At 43.5% G+C, this 14646-nt stretch overlaps 1 protein-coding gene across 1 annotated transcript in view; it reads right to left on the reverse strand.

The window, feature by feature from the left end:
• Nucleotides 1-13885, reverse strand: part of LOC311128683 (voltage-gated potassium channel KCNC1-like) — a gene marked incomplete at both ends in the record, with an annotated part of 40024 nt that extends 26139 nt beyond the window's left edge. The window contains one exon of the mRNA XM_084160894.1: nt 13349-13885. Within this exon, the coding sequence (XP_084017020.1) occupies nt 13349-13885 (537 nt within the window). The remainder of the gene's footprint in view (nt 1-13348) is intronic.
• Between the last annotated feature and the right edge of the window lie 761 nt (nt 13886-14646).

A 14646-nucleotide genomic window follows, 5' to 3' on the forward strand; every position in this document is an offset into this window, starting at 1 on the left:
ATTTACATTTTAGTCATTTCGCAGAAGCTCTTCTCCAGAGCGACTTACAGTTAGTGCATTCATCTTAAGATAGTCATAGTAAGTACATTTTTCCTCAATAAAGTAGCTAACAGCAAAGTCAGAGCTACTGCATTAAGAGGGAAAAGTAAAGTGCAAGAGTTAGATCACAAAATGCTTATTTTTTTAATGGAGTGGGGTGAGGAGGGGGTGCGAAGGGGGGTGCTGAGGGATTATTTAAGATACTCTTTGAAGAGGTAGGGTTTTAGATGTTTTTGGAAGATGGGCAGGGATTCTGCTGTCCTAGCTTCATAGGGAAGCTGGTTCCACCATTGGGGTGCCAGGACAGAGAAGAGCTTAGACTGGGCTGAGCGGGAGCTGCCAACCCGTAGGGGTAGGAAGGCCAAGAGACCTGATGTGGCAGAACAGAGTGCTCGGGTTGTGGTTTAGGGTTTGAGCATAGCCTGAAGGTAGGGAAGGGCATTTCCTCTTGCTGCTCCGTAGGCAAGTACGATGGTCTTCTAGTTTATACAAGCTTTGACTGGAAGCCAGTGGAGTGTGCGGACGAGCGGGGTGACATGGGATAACTTGGGAAGGTTGAACACCAGGCGGGCTGCAACGTTCTGGATATGTTGCAGGGGTTTGATGGCACATGCAGGGAGCCCAGCCGACAGTGAGTTGGAGTAGTCCAGACGGGAGACGACAAGTGCCTGGATTGGAACCTGCGCTGCTTCCTGTGTGAGGTAGGGTTGTACTCTACGAATGTTGTAGAGCATGAACCTGCAGGAGCGACTCACTGATTTGATGTTTGCAGAGAATGATAGGGTGTTGTCCAGGGTCACACCAAGGTTATTTGCACTCTGGGAGGGGGACACCGTGGAGTTGTGAACCATGATGGTGAGGTCTTGAAGCAGACAGGCCTATATCCATCAGTAATCACCTAACTTGGACACACATACCAATAGCAAGTGACTACGTACAGTACAGTGAGGGAAAAAAGTATTTGATCCCCTGCTGATTTTGTACGTTTGCCCACTGACAAAGACATGATCAGTCTATAATTTTAATGGTAGGTTTATTTGAACAGTGAGAGACAGAATAACAACAGAAAAATCCAGAGAAACGCATGTCAAAAACGTTATAAATTGATTTGCATTTTAATGAGGGAAATAAGTATTTGACCCCTCTGCAAAACATGACTTAGTACTTGGTGGCAAAACCCTTGTTGGCAATCACAGAGGTCAGACGTTTCTTGTAGTTGGCCACCAGGTTTGCACACATCTCAGGAGGGATTTTGTCCCACTCCTCTTTGCAGATCTTCTCCAAGTCATTAAGGTTTCAAGCCTGATGTTTGGCAACTCAAACCTTCAGCTCCCTCCACAGATGTTCTATGGGATTAAGGTCTGGAGACTGGCTAGGCCACTCCAGGACCTGAATGTGCTTCTTCTTGAGCCACTCCTTTGTTGCCTTGGCCATGTGTTTTGGGTCATTGTCATGCTGGAATACCCATCCACGACCCATTTTCAATGCCCTGGCTGATGGAAGGAGGTTCTCACCCAAGATTTGACGGTACATGGCGCCGTCCATCGTCCCTTTGATGCGGTGAAGTTGTCCTGTCCCCTTAGCAGAAAAACACCCCCAAAGCATAATGTTTCCACCTCCATGTTTGACGGTGGGGATGGTGTTCTTGGGGTCATAGGCAGCATTCCTCCTCCTACAAACACGGCGAGTTGAGTTGATGCCAAAGAGCTCGATTTTGGTCTCATCTGACCACAACACTTTCACCCAGTTCTCCTCTGAATCATTCAGATGTTCATTGGCAAACTTCAGACGGGCCTGTACATGTGCTTTCTTGAGCAGGTGAGATCTTGCATGGAGCCCCAGGCCGAGGGAGATTGACAGTTATTTTGTGTTTCTTCCATTTGCGAATAATCGCACCAACTGTTGTCACCTTCTCACCAAGCTGCTTGGCGATGGTCTTGTAGCCCATTCCAGCCTTGTGTAGGTCTACAATCTTGTCCCTGACATCCTTGGAGAGCTCTTTGGTCTTGGCAATGGTGGAGAGTTTGGAATCTGATTGATTGATTGCTTCTGTGGACAGGTGTCTTTTATACAGGTAACAAGATGAGATTAGGAGCACTCCCTTTAAGAGTGTGCTCCTAATCTCAGCTCGTTACCTATATAAAAGACACCTGGGAGCCAGAAATCTTTCTGATTGAGAGGGGGTCAAATACTTATTTCCTTCATTAAAATGCAAATCAATTTAAAACATTTTTGACATGCGTTTTCTGGATTTTTTTGTTGTTATTCTGTCTCTCAGTGTTCAAATAAATCTACCATTAAAATTATAGACTGATCATTTCTTTGTCAGTGGGCAAACGTACAAAATCAGCAGGGGATCAAATACTTTTTTCCCTCACTGTAGATGTGTGTTATTGTCCACAAACATGCCCTGTGATCTTGTTGTGGGAGTTGCATCCTGCTGTACAGTATACTGTGTGGCTATCTTGGTTATATCATATTTGTCATACTAAATCATATTTTTTCAAGTCACACACACACTTAACATGAATAAACTTATGAACATGTTAATAAACATATCAGAGGAATCTGAGGGGATTGTGACATAATAAGCCTAATGGCAGATAAAAACATGACGATCAGTTGAAAAGCCTGTAGTCACATTGTTGACAGCGTTCTGAGGATATCCCTGCTTCCCTCAGTGAAGCCTCATTTCCCTCCTCGTCCATAACCATTCTCTTCTGCAGGCTGTCACCCTGCCTGCTGTCCCTAATGTCTCTGTCCATTTCTGGTCCACCAATTAGCACGGAGCAAGAAACACATTCAGTTTGACTTAACATTCAAATGCAAAACAATCTCAATCAAAACTTAGCTAAATCACTGTAGTTTGAATCTATTTTCTTTTTAATGAGACTAAGCTATTGAAAGACATGTATGTTCATTCAATAATCATGGTGATATTTAAGAGCCACACATTAGTGTTTTCTGTGAAAACTGGGTTGCCCTTAAGTAGGGCAAGTATGTCAACAGGGAGGGCACAATATTACAGAACAGTCTTATATGGGTTATATCTTCAGTGGGATAAATCTGAGTGGCACCACCATGTCAGTTGGTATGGTATCTGGCTGAGTTAATGGCTATGCCAGCATGTATAGAAAGTAAACTGGAAAGAAAGAAAACCTTGTGGTTTTGCAGGTCATGAAGATCAAATCGTTTTGGTGTTTGGGATTTCTCAGATGACTGTTGGGTGTTTGTTCAGAGGAAAGGTTGTTGGAGCCAGTGTTATCTTGTAGATGAAGGCAGAACAAGTGAGTGTAACTTCCCTCTCTGTTAGGCAGCGTAATGGTGGCATGAGAGGCCTGTATTCTGCCTCTAAATCTGCACCAGTTTGAGTGCTTTTTGCTGTGTGCCTCGTTCCTCTCTGCCTGGGATATTAATTATACAGGAGCGCAGGGACGAACCCCAGTGCTTTTTAAGGGGTGTCCTGCTCCACTTCTTTTGGGAGAAAGAGCTGCATTAGACATCCCACCCTGAGGGAACAGAGGATGGATGGGGTTGCACTGTGACCAGCTTTTGATTGGTTTGGACATTTCCCTATTGGAGTTTGACTGTGTGGATGTGTTTCATGCACATGCTCACCTGCAGGTGCATGATGTGTGTTCATACAGGTAGACATGTGAACCTCAATGTACTATAGTATGCCACATGATAGACTACGAGCTGGTGTTGGTTGATAAAACAATATGTCCATCCATCCCGGCCACAGCCCTCCAGACGAACCAGTCTCTGTGTGGATCTCCTTAAAACCTAGATGACTTCCTGTTAAAGTGTGACAAGGTTAGCCATGCAGCATGTCTTCTGTGTAATAGGATGCCTCCCTCTCTCTCTCCATTAATTACCAGGGTCTGTGCCCGACTCCGCTTCTGCGGCCTAATTAATGCTAATAGCTCCAGCCCCCTAAGGAGAAACCAGCCTTGCTGTGTTCAGTTCAGCCTGGATCTGTTACTCACTCTGTGGTGGTTAGAAGCTGCCGTCCCCACACTGTCTCTCTAGGGTGGTTACGTAGCCGTATAGCTACTTTCCATGCAGGTGCCTAGCATGATATTGATTTCAAAGCTCTTCCTCCACATAAACTCACTGCTGTTTTTCTTATGTGACGTGGAGTGAAACATTACAACACACAGCCATGGCTGAGTGAAAATAAACCTCCTACCCATTCCCATCCAGCAGCTCCCACCTCCACTTCTAACCTGAGCAAACCCACACCTACCCTACCTGTCCCAAAACCCCACCAACCTGCTTTCAGTCATGCTCTTCCTTCATTTCTCATCATCCTCACCACTTAAACACATGTTTTACTTAAGTATTTCTTCACATCCTTACATGAGCAGCAATTAGATCGATCGATAAACTAATCTAAACGATTTGCCCTCTCGCAAATCCAGGCAGTAAGGGCCGAGTCATCAAAAGTCCAAGGGCACAGGACGCCTCAATGATCCCTTTCATAAGGAGGACTTCCTGTCTTTGGTGTTATCAGTCCATCCCCTGTATAGTAGTCGTACCCACATGTCTGAATTATGGTCAGTCTAAATTCCCTCAGATTGCCTTCCAAACTAAAGACAGGTTAATTTAATATACTGCTCACTGGGAGTATGTGAGAGTATGTGAGCCATGTCTGAAAGCAACGTGAGTACCACTGCACTAATACCTGTCCACAAGAACGGTTAGTAGTGGTAAAGACATTTACATTTACATTTTAGTCATTTAGCAGATGCTCTTATCCAGAGCGACTTACAGTTAGTGAGTGTATTTTTTATTTTTTTCATACTGGTCCCCCATGGGAAACAAACCCACAACCCTGGCATTGCAAACGCCATGCTCTACCAACTGAGCTACACGGGACATCTTGTTATACAAGCTACACCTGCTTCATATACAAAGGTACTGTATGTAACTGCATTTACTTACATCACTGCTACACTGCCACTGCATTAATCACCATGTAATGCCCAGGTATTAGTTCTGCTTGTCAAATGGGATATAGAGTGGAAGCGCAGCATGTCCGCCAGCAGGGAAGGAGGGTGTATGAGGTGGCAGAGCTGAGGCTGGGTGTTTATTAAGAAAGGTGATAATGAGGTCCTCCTTGCTACCCAGCACCAACAAAGGGGACTCCAAAGGAGATATAAAAATCGGATTCTCTCTCTCTCTCCTTTCTTCCTTCTATATCTATTATTTACACAGGAGGAAACCAAAGTTACTGGAGCAAAAGATAAGGACGGATGGTCAATATTTTCTTCCTCTGAGATCAGTGTTACGTTTGCCCCTTCTGACCAAAACTGGGCCTAATAAGGATTTAATAACAACTAATCGACTCCCTGGCTGGTTCATCTCACATAATTGGTCAGTACAGCAGCATTGTCACAGCAAAATAATCTTGCTGCAACAGGATTTAAACGTTTACTCCATAATGTTGCTTGATCGGTGGTTAGGCTATTAGCTGACCAAAAGTAGGCTACATGAAAAGTGCAATACTGTTAATATAACTGTGTGTTACTGTGGGTTTTCAGTGAATATATGTAAATCACAAAGCACATATGCATTTCCTGCGGTGCAGGAAACTTTTCAGCAACATAAGTGTGGTCAAATTAAGATCCTACATCTGTAGCTTCACGTTTTGCTCTCCCAATGCTCTGTGAAGGCCCTATGGTGTGTCTGTGTACACTGCATGGTCTCTATGGTCCATGTGATCTCCAGTTACTAAGGCACCGGGACATGTTCATTTATAGTAACTCAAGGATTTACTGTCACAATGAGAGACTGAGAATGAGAAACAGGTAAAGAGAGTAAGGAAATGGGAAGGAGGCTATATGAGAGAACCAGAGTGTAGACAATACACTTAACTAGTGGAAGAGAGAGGGTAGACTATACTGTTACTCAACCCTGCACTATTGTAATCACTGCCCCTCAGGGGAATTGAGAGGTGCAAAAGCTGGAGGCAAGCCAGTATGCTCCAGTGTAAACGAGTAAGCAGATGCACTTATATACATTGATCTAAGCATTTATGGAAATTGACAGAACCAAAGCAGAGGCTATTGCTTGCGCTTGCGTAATTTGCAAACTGCTCAGTCTCCTAGGAACAGCAAGGGGACCAATAACCAACCAAAACGTAACACATTCAATGCATAATGCATATTGATTGATTGACCAGTTGATCGATTATAGATACATTCTGAAGATGTTATACTCTAACATGGTGTATCCTGTACTGAGCTAGGGGAGGATGGATTTCTGATCCCTGCATCTCCTCACAGCTGTCTCAGGACAGTGGGTCAGGATCCTATTGGGTCAGTAAGAGACTACTTTTGAATTGTTTTCAAGTGAAACTAAAAGGCATTGGGAATGGGAATGCCAGGTGTGATAGGTTTTGTTGTTAAAAGCTACGTCGATTTGCAAGGAGAAGAGACAGAAAGGTCAGGGTTATAAATGCAGCTATAAGCCTACAGAACCACAGACAGCTCCAACCAGGCAATGTAATGAATAAGCTAAATCTGTACCAGACAAAACTATGTAGGTCTGTTGACCATCACAAATAATCCTCTTCTTGATCACTATTGATCACCATTCTGTTCCAGCTTAGGAAAGAGCCAGGTGCATGTATTGTTACTCCCCCAGTGTACTCACAACCTGGTCTTCATTAAAAATGGCGAGGGGCATATAAACAATTAAACTCTGATTCTAAGTTTTCTTTTATCTAGTTCTAATGAGGTAATTCATAAGACCTCACATTGTCTGAAAGCAGGGTGACTGCATGTTGCACAGCTGAACTGCAGGAAAGGAGGCCGTCGATAAATGCGACAAGACGCCCAGAATGCACTTGTCAGAGAGTGAGCGCAGTGCATCATCACTTTGCGATATGTTTGTGTGCTGGTGATGGACCCATTAAAGGGGAAATCTGCAGTTCAAACAATAACAAAGCGGACACCCCACCACTGTTCTGGTAAACAGCTGAGAGATGGGGCTGGAGAAATGTAACCACTCTCAAATTCATAGACATGGCTATGGATGCAAGGTCTGACCATTCATGATGTCAACCTTTTAGAGGTTATACAGTGTTTGTTTTCAATTGATTTGTTTAACAATAAAGTAAAACAAGTTTATTATGTGGGTTCTGATGGGCTACGACAGTTGAACTAAGCTAATCAGGTATTTGTAAGTTATATTATTAAATAATCAATAGGTATATGTCATTCATTTAAAAGTCAGAAAATGGAGACGGATCACGTGACCCTTGAACGAGATGGCCGCATGAACTAGGAGCTCCGCACAAGTAGTTTCCAATTCCTAAATCTTACCTCCACTTCAAGTTTAAACTCATTTAGCTTTAGTTAAAAAGTCATGGCGGCTTCAAAAGGCAACACTACAGGGGACATTTTTACCCGGACTCGAGTACTAGCGACGGAAAAAGCCTCCAAGAAGCAGCTAGCTTCAGAAAAAGCTAGCGCCATTAGCCAGGAGAAAGAGGACCCGTCCCCCCCCGAGGCCCAACGAATGCCAACCTCGCACTCTGTCGAAGACATCTTTTCTGAGCTGAGATCCCAACGTACAGAACTCAACACTAAACTAGATGCCATTAACGCTCAGCTCAGTGCGATAGGGGGCAAGGTGACAATCCTGGAAAATGCCTTGCCTGACATAAACAACAAGATAACCATAAACGCGGGGCGCCTGGACGAGGCAGAGGGGCGAATCCTATCCACGGAAAACTTATTGATAGACGCCATGGAAACAATAGCATATGCTAAAAAAAAAATAGAGCAGCTGGAAGCGAAAACAGAGGACCTGGAAAACAGGGGGCGAAGGAATAATTGTGTTCTATTAAATCTGGGCGAAAAATAAGAGGGAAACATGCCACTGATCCGCTACCTGCAAGACAAACTTCCCGAGTGGCTCCACCTGTCCACCGACAGGCCCATAGAACTCGAGAGAGCTCACCGAGCACTGAGGCCCCCACCAGCAGCCAGACAACCACCGCGCCCAATCACCATACGTTTCCTGAGATTCACCGACAAGGAACGAGTCCTACAGGCGGCGAAAACCAACACCATCACAGTGGGAAACGCCAAACTCACCTTACTCCAGGACCTGTCAGCTGGAATACGCCGAAAGCGCCGAGAGTTTGACGAGGTGAAGAAATGCTCCATTGACCGAGGCATCTTTAGGGGATTCAAATACCCAAACGAGCTCAGGATTCTTCACCAAGGAGCCCTGCGACACTTCAAAACTCCCGAAGAGGCAAAACGTTTTTTGAAAGACAACCCCGGTCAATGAGAAATGGACCATTGACTTAATGCGATTACTGTTATTACTAAAGGAGGTAAGACAACATATAGCCGATATCCAAAGACCCTCCGCCCTGCTAAATTTCATTATAGCCGTCCAATCTATATTTATGTTCCTTTAGCTGAGAGGGATAGGCCCCATATTATAACTTAGGCCTACTGTATGTAGGCTGGGCTACTGATTTTATTTTCTCCCTTTCTTAATGTGGTCTGGACGAGGGCTACGTTGTCAGTTACTCAATGCGGGCGGAGAGGATGAGGCATTTCTTTGGTGGGGAGGGGGAGACGTTGTGCGTTGCTAACAGTTCCCGGTCTTTTTTTTTTGTTGGAACACAGAATTGTGACTGAGCGGGGAGGTAATAGATCCAACGGGATATGTCGAGTTGTTTGGGAACTCGGCTGGGGTGTTCAGAGATTGTTCTTTTATGTAAACCATTTATTTTCCTTTTATGTGAACGCAGCTGTAACTACGATCCACCTTTACCCAGAGATGACTTGCACTAAAGTTCGATTACTGTTCGATGACGATGACTAGTACCTTAAATCTATTGACATGGAACTGCCACGGTCTAGGCCATGCAATAAAACGGAAAAAGATACTATGTGCTCTAAAAAAGGAAAAAGCAGACATCGCGCTATTGCAAGAGACACACCTCTGTGATGCTGAACATGCCAAACTCCGCAGAGCTTGGGTGGGACAGGTGTATTTCTCATCCTTCAAATCCAACAGTAGAGGTACAGCAATACTTATCCATAAGAATGTTCCATTCATAATTGACAAAAACATATCTGATCCGGAGGGGAGATTTATCTTGATAACTGGGTCACTGTATGGGCAACCAATTACTATCTTAAACATATACGCCCCTAACACAGATACTCCTGCTTTTATGTCGAAAATGATAACTCTGTTCAATGAGCATTGTGTCTCCTTTGGAGTGTTGGCCGGAGATTTTAATTGTACCCTGAACCCAACCCTAGACAAATCATCTCAAATCACCACCACAAATCCTAGATCTGCAAAGATGTTGAACTCTCTTACTAAAGAGATGGGACTGATAGATATCTGGAGAGAGACTAATAGCTCAGCTATGGACTATACATACTACTCTAATGTCCATAACACCTACTCCCGTATAGATTACATTTTTATCCCAAAGAGTTTCATAAATTCAGCCACGTGTACAATCGGACCCATAGCGCTTTCGGATCACGCCTTTGTCCACCTCCGCTTTGACCTCTGCAAAAACATCCCGAGATCAAAGAGCTGGAAATTCAACACCTCCATGCTATCAAACGAAGCATTCCATACATTGGTAACTACATGGATAGACAACTACACACAAGACAACAAAGATTCTCCTGTTTCTCTGGCCACAATGTGGGACGCTGCTAAAGCCACACTAAGAGGTCATCTAATTGCATATGCTTCTTCTAAGAAAAAAGCAATGGAAGCACACAGGCTAGATCTGGAGAGGGAGCTGGAACGCTGTGAAAAAGTACATAAACAATCCCCAGACAGCACCTCCTGGAGTCAACTTAAAGCAGCCAAAGCCAAACTGAATTTGGACTATACTCGGGAGATTAAAAAAAAAGTTTTCTTTACTAAACAGAAATACCATGAGTATAGCAATAGGCCTAGTAGATTGCTTGCTTATCAATTAAAAAAAGAGCAGTCAGAGCGTACAATTATGGCTATCCGAACAGCAGAGGATGAGGTCACATATGATCCAAAAAAGATCAATTTAGCTTTTCATGATTTTTACTGCAAACTATATACCTCTGAGAGAAAACACACGGAGGCAGAACTCCACTCCTTCCTAGAGGGAATCTCGCTACCTAAACTATCAGAGACTGACCAAGAAGATCTCAACTCCCCCTTCACTCCTGAGGAGATCCTGGAGGCAATTACCTCCATGCCACCTAACAAGTCCCCAGGCCCAGATGGATTCCCCAGAGAGTTCTACAAAGCTTTTTGGCCCCAGCTTAGCCCTATTTTCATGCCAATGCTGGAGGATTTTTGCAAAAACAGAGTTCTCCCAGACTCAATGCACACAGCTCGCATTACAGTGTTGCTCAAAAAAGACAAGGATCCCCTATCCTGCTCCTCCTTCCGGCCCATAAGCTTGTTGGATTTCGACTACAAAATAATCACCAAATTGCTCGCCAAAAGACTAAACACTCTTCTTCCCAAAATAATAAAAGCGGACCAGACGGGATTTATTAGAGACAGATACTCTTCTGATAACATTCGCCGTCTTTTTGATATTATTGATCAAGTAAACGCACAGAAGACCCCTGTCCTGCTGGCTTCACTGGATGCTGAGAAGGCGTTCGACAGGATGGAGTGGAGCTTTCTGTTCTCAGTCTTAGAGAAGTTCAACATGGGCCCAAACTTTATTAAATGGATCAAATCACTATACTCTCATCCAAATGCCATGGTGACTACTAACGGACTGAACTCTGACAGATTCCCTTTGGGACGGGGCACAAGACAAGGGTGCTCGCTGTCCCCCCTGCTCTACTTGTTGGGGGCGGAGCCTCTGGCAGAATTGATAAGGAGCAATCCAAGTATTATGGGTGTTCCTGCAGGCGGCCTGCAGCACAAGATTTCGCTTTACGCGGATGATGTCTTGCTCTACATATCCAACCCTGAGAAATCCCTTCCTCCCATCTTAGATACAATTGCTCAGTATGGCACGTTTTCAGGTTATAAGATTAATTTTAACAAATCCACTGTCTGCCCTCTCAATATTATACTCACCAGTTCTATGAAGACACTATGCCCATTCCAATGGAAGACACAGGGGTTTCAATACCTTGGGATATTCATAACACCAGATCTGAACAGGCTTTTCAAAGAGAATTATCTTCCACTCCTGGATCAAATCAAGAACAACCTCCAAACCTGGATCTCCCTCCCAATTAGCTTAGTAGGAAGAATTAATGTAATCCGTATGAACATCCTCCCTAGACTGAACTATTTATTTCAGATGCTCCCATGCTATCTCCCAGCTTCCTTTTTCAAAACAATTAACCAAAGCATCACCAAATTTATATGGGGCAATAAAAAACCTAGGATCAAGCTTTCCACTCTATCGAAACCTGAATCTAAGGGTGGTCTTGCCCTTCCCTCCCTCCAATTGTACTACTGGTCTGCCCAAATCCGCAACATGCTAACATGGATCACAAACAGACAAGAGTCAACGTGGAGCCAGATAGAAGCCCAATCTTGTGGTTCATTGCCACTAAGCTCAACTATATTCATTGATAACTTTAGTGAAGTGGGCAACATAGCCAAAACATTTGTGATTTACAGTACCCTACGAGCGTGGAGAGACTGTAAGAAATACTTGGGCATCTCCTCCCAAATATGTTCTTACTCGCCTATAGTAGGCAACCCAGACTTGCCAAAAGCCCTGAGAGATGCCAACTTTAATCTTTGGCATACTCTAGGAATCAGGACCTTTTCAGACCTATTTCATCAGAAGACCACTACACTGAAATCCTTTCAAGAGCTCTGCAATGAATTCCATGTGCCAAGATCCCATTTTTTTAAATATCTACAAATTAGACATGTCATCTCCTCATTTACTTCCAAGAGGAGGTTTAGAACTCAGTTGAATGAAGTTGAAACCCTTCTTGTCACAGCACAATCCATTAAAGGCAAAATATCCTATATCTATAGACTCCTTTCTGAGAAAGGAGGATCCTCCTTTACTCCTTTGAAAATAATATGGGAAAAGGACCTTGGTCTGACTATCAGTGACGAGTTATGGGCGGAGGTTTGCGACAGGGTATACTGCTCCTCTACTAATGTAAAAATGAAAGAATCTAATTACAAATTTTTGTACAAATTTTATTACACTCCCCTGAGACTCCATAAAATGAAAACAGACATTTCTCCTAATTGTAATAGATGTACCTCTGAAAGTGGAACCTATATGCATGTATTTTGGAGCTGCAGAGAGATTGCCAGATTTTGGCAATCTATACATACTGCTGCACAGAAAATACTAGATGTACAGTTTGATATGACCCCGTGTCTCTACCTTCTTAATGCCCAGCAGGACTTTGTTCTTGATCCTGACAGAGAAAATTTGCTCATGACCATTACATACTTTGCTAAGAAATGTATTCTCCTATTGTGGGCCTCTAATACTTCTCCTACATTTAAAATGTGGATTGACCAGATTGTTGACTTTCTCCCCCTTGAAAAGCTCACTTATGACCTCCACAAGAGACAGCCCAAGTTTGATAGACTCTGGTCCCCACTACTCAACTATATTTCAAATTGGACAGAGTGAATGGGGGAATCAGGGAGATGGGCAGATGCGTGGTGTGTAAGGTGCTGTAAAACCTAAAAACTAATTATTGGCTCGTCATCTCAGCTAAGGCTGGAAATAGCTAATAAGAACCTTGATAGTGCTGCTGCAAGTTCTATAATTAAAATGTTGTTATAATTATTATTTGTGTGTATGTATGTATGTATGTATGTATGTATGTATGTATGTATGTATGTATGTATATATATGTATGTATATATATATATACATATATAAAACAAATTTGTTTTTATTATTATTACTTTTGTAACTTTTTTTATTTATTTTTTTAATTCACATCTGTGAATGTGGAATGTGTTTGGTTGGTTGATTGAAAACTTAATAAAACTTTAAATTGAAAAAAAAAAAAAAATAAAAAAAAAAAATTGAAAAAGTCAGAAAATGTATATACCAACTTCAGATTTTAACTTTATGCTTCAAATCTCAATGAATATTCACGAGGGCTATTAGTAAGCTACTAACTTGCATTGGGTGAACGTTGGATGAACGTGAAAGGAACTATGTTAAAGAAAATATCTCTCTTTCACACAAGCACGAGCGCGCGAGCACAGAAAGATATATTGTAATGCATTGTTTTTTCAGGCTAGTAGTAGGCCTATCTAAACTTTTATAGACTCAAGGTGACTGATTCCAACCCTTACTTACCCTTGCATATTTAGAAGAATAGGGATCCTCGAAAAGTGCCCAAAGCAACCGCTGCCAACGTCGCCAATGCCCCCCGGACTTGGCATCTGGTCCATCAAGAGCCAACCTATTGATCATTCCCAGCGTTTCCTCATCCCCATCGTCCTCTGAATTCTCCGGGGGGCCACCCCCAAAGCTATCCAATGCCTCCTCGGCCTCTCGATGTTGCCGATAAGTCATCCAACAACATGGTTCCACGTCCGTCTCATCGATACCCCAGAACGCTAACTCCTCCTCGTACAATGGGCCGCAAACATCTGCAGGGCAGTGCAACTTCCCGGTCCTATAGTAATTGAGGATGTGTGCAAACACACCCGGGTGCCGGTCAAAGAAAAATTCTTCAACCTTGGGATCATAGTCAAAGTGACAGTGGGCATCGGGCTCGGCGAGCCAAGCTAACCGGGTGCCCGGTAATGTGCGAAGGGTGCTGCGGTAGGTCTGGTGTCTGATACCTCCCACGTTAATCACAATACGATCGTTCTCGTCGCCTTGGCCCATTGCGTCGCTTAGGCATGTCTCGAGCAGGTTCCAAGCATTAAATTGCAAAACATGTGCAAGGCAACCGAGAAAAACCCGACCGGAACATAAACTCGAGTTGAAAGAGAAAACGAGAAGGCAGATTTCTTCCCGCACAGGCTACTCTCAAGCATTCAGATAAATCCCAACTTTTAATAATAACAAAGAAAGCAACGCCTCAACGGATGTTTGATATAGTTGCCAGGTAGGCTAAAGCAAGAAACAGCATGTGGTGCCCCAGAAACAGGATGAAAAAAAAGCTAAATGTTCATGGTTAGGCTACATCACAAAACCAATGAGGAACACCCCTCCGAAAAGCGTTGATGAAAAATGTGTGTAGGCTTTGACTCCATATAATGAAAACCTAGTTCCAAATCCACGCCGGTTTTTAATTAGGGAAACGTACAGCCCTTGTGGCATTCAACGAAAGATGGGAGCTGTGGTGCTGAACGGACAGCACCAGTCTCTCTGAGCGCACACTCCTCACAATCCCTCCCTTCTCCTCCTCCTCCTCTCTCTCTCATCTTCCCCTCCCACTGTCTTTGAAACAAGACTTGCACCCACTAGTCCCTTTCCCTTCTTTATATTCTCCTTGATCCCAGATGCAGGACTGCTACAGGGAGATCAACATTGATCCGTGACAATTACTGTAAATTTTCTGTGTTCGATAATGCTCCTGAATTCCTATACGCCTAAAATACAGATCCTTGAACGAGTGCCACTGCATATCACAGCAACTTAAT

The sequence above is a fragment of the Coregonus lavaretus genome (genome assembly GCF_964263955.1).
Source record: "Coregonus lavaretus genome assembly, chromosome: 4".
NCBI classification, from domain to species: Eukaryota; Metazoa; Chordata; class Actinopteri; order Salmoniformes; family Salmonidae; genus Coregonus; species Coregonus lavaretus.